The sequence below is a fragment of the Brassica oleracea genome, chromosome C6, assembly GCF_000695525.1.
Source record: "Brassica oleracea var. oleracea cultivar TO1000 chromosome C6, BOL, whole genome shotgun sequence".
NCBI lineage: Eukaryota > Viridiplantae > Streptophyta > Magnoliopsida > Brassicales > Brassicaceae > Brassica > Brassica oleracea.
Genome location: NC_027753.1, coordinates 22327980 through 22334339, shown reverse-complemented (window position 1 = coordinate 22334339; position 6360 = coordinate 22327980). Strand labels below are relative to the sequence as shown.

Here is a 6360-nt window from a genome sequence, read left to right as displayed (position 1 = left end):
ATAACTTAGAATGGCGGGGAATCGTGAAATGGGTTCGCTACGGTCTTCGGGAGATAGCATCGAAGGGTAGACGAGAACGCATGGACTAATGTCGTATCGATGTTTCGGAAGAGCCCGGTCACTACGTAGCGACCGAGCGCTCGATCGCTACGTAGCGACCGAACTTTGGTTCGAGCCCGGTCGCTACGTAGCGACCGAGCGGAACATGTGTTCGGTTGCTGCGTAGCGACCTTCTTCGAGCTCTTGTCCGATGACTCGCGTTTCTTCCGCAAAGCTTTTCGTAAAGAAGAATCTATTTCGAAAAAGTATTTGTCGAAGAAGGTTTCTACGTTTTTCTTCTTCGGACTTTCAGACATTGATTCCGTCTGACCGATTTTGACCTCAACAATAGTAACTAGAAACAAACCATCACAGTGGATGAGCTCGTGCTGTCTTCCATACTCGAAGAAACATGGTATTTGGGTAGACTTTACATCTTCTTTGTGTGGATTGGTCAATGAAATGTTATCTTCAACTCTTACAAGATATATCATTTAAATCAAAACTGCACAAATCATGTATACGTAAGAGTGGTTCTACGCTTCACTTAAAGAAATGTAAGAATAAAGGATTGTTTGCACTGATAACAAAATGACTAAGAACATTCACATATATTTTAGTTGACGTTAGTACATTGTAGCTTCTAATCAATGTATAGTATTTGAATTTTTAAACTATTTAAAATACCAAAGATTTTTGATTTTCAAATACCAAGACTTTTAATTTTCAAACTATTTAAAATGAAAAGGTTACTTTTAATAGTTATTATTATTATTATTCAAAATTATAAACATAATATATGATTTTCATATAATGTTTATATCCGGTAAATCGCGAACAACCCCCTAGTATAATTATAATTCACTTGTTGTAATTTAATCTTCATTTTACAAAAGCAAAAAAATCAATAGCCATTAACCAATAGACAAAAGAACACAAACCACCGTCGGCATCGTGGTCAAACCATTAAAATAATGGGCCTATTTATATCCAGTAAGCTGTAATTCCACTAGAAACTGTGACCTGGACAATAGCTTCCTAACTATTACATATTCACATGTATGTATCGAACTATTTTTTTTACAATAATAATTTTCTTTGTTCAATAATCTTATATTTACGAGATTATTATACTCCATCCGTTTCGAATTAGAAGTCGTTTTAGAGCAAAATTTTTGTTTCAAAATTAGTGTCGTTTTATAATTTCAATGTAAAATTTATTGACTTTTTATTCTAATATATTTTTCGATTGGTTGAAATCTAGTTATTTGTATTTGTAATGATGTTTTTATTTAGTAAATAGATAAACTTAAATGTTTTATTAATATGTGTGTCGAAGTCTAGAACTATGAGTAAAATGAAACGGAGGAACTAAGACTTTCAAGTCAATAACGTAAACGAGAAGAACAAAGTAAACACCAAATCTATCATTAAAAAAATAATGTATTTTATTTTGATCAAAAAGAAACAATGTATCCATATGATGATATTCTTTAGAAAATTAGTGGGAGAAAACAAAAACTTGTCATAAAATGAAAATAAAAGTACAGAACAAAAGAGAATCAAACCTGACCCTTAAGTGACCAATCAGAATCGACCGCGCCTAGTCTTTCCTGATTTTCCACACCTTATCTCTCTCTCTCTCTCTCACTCTTCTCTAAACTATCCAACTTCATTCTCCATCTTCCTGGCGTCTCTCCCCTCTCTCTTACTCCATCAATGGCCACCACAAACTCTCTCCACCACCACCACCACTCTTCTTACCAACACCACCGCCACAATCTCCATTACCAATCTCACTTCGGACCAGCTTCTCTCTCACTCAAACACCCCACTTCCACCGCCACATTCTCATCACTCATCTGCTATTCTTCCTCTTCCTCCTCCGCCCTCGTCACCTCTGCTACCACCACAAACACTTCCGACATAACCACTGAAACTGCAACCAAGTTCGATGTCCTAGCGACCCATCTGACCAACCAAGATTTCAAGAAAGCAGACGAAGAAACTAGGAGACTTCTCATTCAGATAGCCGGAGAAGCCGCCATAAAACGCGGCTACGTTTTCTTCTCCGAGGTGAAGTCCGTCTCCGTGGAAGATCTTCAAGCTATCGACAACCTGTGGACCAAACACAGCGATGGGAGGTTCGGATACAGCGTGCAACGCAAAATCTGGTTAAAAGTCAAGAAAGACTTTACGAGATTCTTCATTAAAGTTGAGTGGATGAAGCTTCTTGATACAGAGGTGGTTCAGTACAACTACAGAGCTTTCCCTGACGAGTTCAAGTGGGAGCTTAACGATGAAACGCCTCTAGGACACTTACCGTTAACAAACGCCTTGAGAGGAACGCAGCTTCTGAAATGCGTTTTGAGCCATCCTGCGTTTGAGATTGCTGGCGATGATGATAATGAAGAAGGAGAAGAAGCTGAGAGCAGAGGGGGTGGTAAAGCACAGACAAAAGACACAAGAGTGTTTAAAACAGATTACAGCTTCTGATGTCTTTGATTTTCATTTGGATTATGAATGTATGAACAGTCATTTAGTTAATGAATATAAACCAAAGGTCTTTTTATTGGTTGATCAATGTTAAATTCATAAGTTCTGAAGATATTCGTTCTCAGACAGGTCAAATCTGAAACAACTTCAAACTCCAGCTGTCCAAGTCCTTCTCTTGTTTGTGTCTTCTTTGCTGATTTGATGAATGAATACAAAGTTGTGGTTTTGGCTCTGTTCGATGTGTGAAAAACATCTAATGTGTACGTTGCTGCTTCTGTAGCCTTGCAGTTTATTCTCAATGTAGGCCACGCATGTTACAGTTGATGTGGACAGATGCTTTATGTCATTCTGTGGTTTTAAATGAATAAACGTTTAGTCATATGCATAAATATGTAGAATCATGCATGAATATATCAAAACTATGTTCTCTTCCACCATGTAAAAACATGCCATGATCAGCTAACAAGATTTAAGTAGCATTCTAAAACAGTTGCAAGAGGGTACAGTTTATTGAAATAACCGATGTTTGTGCGTTCTTCAGACTACTTGAGCTAGAGACCGAAGAAAACGAGGATGATCTTTATTCACTTCCTTTTGAAAAAGTTATAAAATCTAGTTCCATTGATATATGTTCTTGTGATATATGCACATGTATAGCTAAGCAGGAAAAAATTATTGGCTTAAGTCTCAATAATACTGACTAGTTTCTAGGCGCATGGGCAGAGTCGTCGGGTGTATTGGTGTGAACCGTCACAAGAAAGCATTGATTGCGTCCGGCTATACAAGCACGCGCCTGGATACTGAAAAACCATTAAAATAAACACACACACACACATATATAGAATCACTCAGTTTATGATCAAGATTCAAAAGCTAAGTAAGGAGAAAGTGATGTGAATGAGATGTTCAGGAGCTTAGAGGTGTGCCATAAGAGAAGATATAAAGATGGAATACCAAATCTCTAGGCGCATCATCTGCAACTTCAGCAGGTTGGTCAGCCCCGGCACTTGCTAAACAGGAGCCTTTACAAGTCATGTATCTTTGCATGCTGAGCAAACAAAGAAACAAAACAAGAACACCATGTATATAAATCTCTAGACATGCCTCAATGGTAGGCTTAAATGATGATTCTGTTAACTTACACGTCACATTGATTTAGAAGTGAGAGTTTATTCATCACACACAATTGTCCACGTGACTTGCAAACATCATCGCATGAATCTCCTTGCCTATGAAACTAGTTCAATTAAAAAAAAAAAGCGCACACAAATTCATAATGGTAGAGAAGTGAGTTGTATGTGTTATATACCTTCCGACAATAACGTCAATGCCAAGAAGCCTTGTTTCAACTTGTGTAAGATTAGCCCCTGTTCCAGTTATTTAACTAATGTAAAATGTATTTTGACATTTTAAACAATAGTTGAACGAAAGACTAAGCTATCAAAAGCTAACCTGAAGCATTTGACGTCAGAGAAAAACAATGGTGAAACTTGCTTTGGTATGCATTTTCATGAACCTGTAAGTTTCAGGCCATAATCATTACACTTTCATATGCATCCCATTAGAAACTTGCCGAGAAGAGAAGAAGAGCCAATCGCTTACCACACTCTCGGAACTATGGCGGCATCTCCCGGCACAAAAATCAAATACTGTCCTGTATGTCCCTGTTCAAGAGGAAAGGTTGATGATCTTGCAAATGCAAATACATCTATGCAGTTTTTTAACATCGACGCTGCTGTAAAACGATTAAGTTACCTGCTGTAGCAGGCTTAGCCATTTTTATCTTCACCACCTTCTCGAGAAGCGTCTGCAGAAGATAAACACACTCATAAGCAGAACAAAATGAAGCAAGAACAGAAACAAAACCAAATGTTCCATACAATACCCGAGTTGGATTCAAGCAGCAAGAGACGCAAAATTCATAAGAGCTGCAGCATTGTGAAAGTATGTTGCATCCACTTCGGTCAAGCCAAACAACAAAACAACAAAGTCAGAATCAGACTGTCTGGTTAAGAACACATCAATCTATACAAAATCTGCAGCAGATTATTGCCTCAATCAAAGGTTATGATACTATACACATTAGTCTGCAAAGATTATTCCATCAGTTAAAGGTTATGATCCTCATGACTTACTGACAAGAGAATTTTTCTCCTTTCAATGGGCAGCAACGGGTTCGAGAATCCAAAGACAGAGCATTACACACATTGCCTGCAACAAACAATCATTCATGCTTATAAAAAGAACCAGTCTTTCTATCTAAAGTCGTCTCTTGTCAGAAAGAGATTAAATAGCTGTAAAATTGAATCTTTCATTGGAGAGGAAGTTGCTGCTGACCTTCATCGTCGGAGATCAAGTACCTTCCTTGTACGGTTGTTCTGCAAATTCTCTCTTCTAAGAATCCGATGTCCTTCCTGCAAAATTCAATCGAGATCAAGCGAAGACAGAACAGAGGCTCGTCGCAATCCATAGAAACAACATAAAATTAATCTTTCACCTAATTGCATATGTTCTCAACGGAAGTAAGAAACCCACGAGTTGTAGAAGACCGAGGAACAAACTAAACCCAGATGTCGACATTCTTGTCGGAGAAAGAACGAAATCTTTCGACCAGATCAAGTTCCGACTACGAGCAATCAAATTGAGATTGTTTTAGTTTTATGAAAAGAACTATACAAGTAAAAAAAGTAAATAATCGTCCTTTACTTTATATTTATAATTAGTTTCAAAATAAATATCTAATTAGAATTCAAATCAAAATTGAAACCTGATTTTCAAAGTAGTGTATTAAGATCACTATCTACTAATGTAAGGAAAACCAATTTTTTTATACCTCAACACTTGCTAATTCAGTTTATACCTCAGCTGGTTGACTCGTGATTTTTCGGTCAATATAGGAATTAATTAAAATTTTGAAGTTTGAGTATGTAATAAAAGAAATAAAGAATTGATGTATGCAATAGACTGACTTACCAATCTAGGTATAAACTGAATTTTAGTAAATGTTGAGGTAAGAAAAAACCGTTTTTTACTTAGTGTAATCATGTTACTTTCAACATTTTGTAAGGAAATCTAAGGATGATGCCCAGAAAAAGAAAATCTAATGATTATGAAAAAGCATCGGAGGTTTGCAGTCATGATCCAAGTTTCTGTAAATATTAATTAATAGAAAATGAAATACTCTGTACTCCTTCCGTTTTTTAATATAAATCGTTTTACAGGAATTTTTATGTTTTAAATTATACGACGTTTTCGGTTTCTGATGTAAAATTTATTAACACTTAATGTTATATGACCAATGATAATATACCTTCTATTTTATTATTGGTTGATTTGTGGTTAGGTAAATAATTAATGATGTTTTTGTTTAGAAAATATAAAAAATTAATGATTTTCTTAATCTATTTGTACAATTTTAAAACGATTTATATTAAAAAGCGGATGGAATAATAAATAGACACAACACAGCAGGAAATAAATAATGCTTATTCTTAGGAAAAAAGATCTTCACACTTGGTAATCTATCAATAAATCTTGTAATATACGTTGTTCCTTGTGTAAAGTATTTAATATTATCATCAAAGCTGCTATTAATTTTCACCCATAAACTACAGTTAATTAATAAATGGTGTTAATTAGTCTCTTTTAATTTTTGTACTTAGTTAATAAATGTATAAATTCATTTTTTTTTAAATATATTAAAGTAATAAACTAATTTATTAAGAAAATATAAATTATATTTACATTTAAGTGATCTAAAATAATATATTAGTTAACTCATTAACACCATTTATATTTTATCATTAGAATACCCATATATAGTAA

At 35.2% G+C, this 6360-nt stretch overlaps 2 protein-coding genes across 2 annotated transcripts; one reads left to right on the top strand and one right to left on the bottom strand.

Annotated features, from left to right (window-relative positions):
* Positions 1 to 1659: 1659 nt before the first annotated feature.
* Positions 1660 to 2759, top strand: LOC106300988 (tetrapyrrole-binding protein, chloroplastic-like). The gene has a single exon (XM_013737286.1). The coding sequence runs from the start codon at positions 1759 to 1761 to the stop codon at positions 2533 to 2535; it is 777 nt and encodes a 258-aa protein (XP_013592740.1). The 5' UTR covers positions 1660 to 1758; the 3' UTR covers positions 2536 to 2759.
* On the bottom strand, positions 2587 to 5214 carry LOC106300987. Its single transcript, XM_013737285.1, has 12 exons — positions 5033 to 5214; positions 4873 to 4949; positions 4671 to 4746; positions 4421 to 4493; positions 4291 to 4342; positions 4138 to 4199; positions 3988 to 4051; positions 3845 to 3902; positions 3678 to 3764; positions 3490 to 3583; positions 3237 to 3335; positions 2587 to 2883 (listed from the first exon to the last, which is right to left on the bottom strand). Exons 1-11 carry the CDS (start codon positions 5113 to 5115, stop codon positions 3243 to 3245), a joined length of 819 nt encoding a protein of 272 aa, XP_013592739.1. The 5' UTR covers positions 5116 to 5214; the 3' UTR covers positions 2587 to 2883; positions 3237 to 3242.
* Between the last annotated feature and the right edge of the window lie 1146 nt (positions 5215 to 6360).

Coding starts and splice junctions, on each gene's coding strand:
- LOC106300988 (XM_013737286.1), top strand. CDS start 1,759: ATGGCCACCACAAACTCTCTCCACCACCACCACCACTCTTCTTACCAA.
- LOC106300987 (XM_013737285.1), bottom strand. CDS start 5,115: ATGTCGACATCTGGGTTTAGTTTGTTCCTCGGTCTTCTACAACTCGTG. Junction 4,343..4,420: donor GCTGCTTGAATCCAACTCGG/GTATTGTATGGA, acceptor TATCTTCTGCAG/ACGCTTCTCGAGAAGGTGGT. Junction 3,903..3,987: donor TCTGACGTCAAATGCTTCAG/GTTAGCTTTTGA, acceptor TAACTGGAACAG/GGGCTAATCTTACACAAGTT.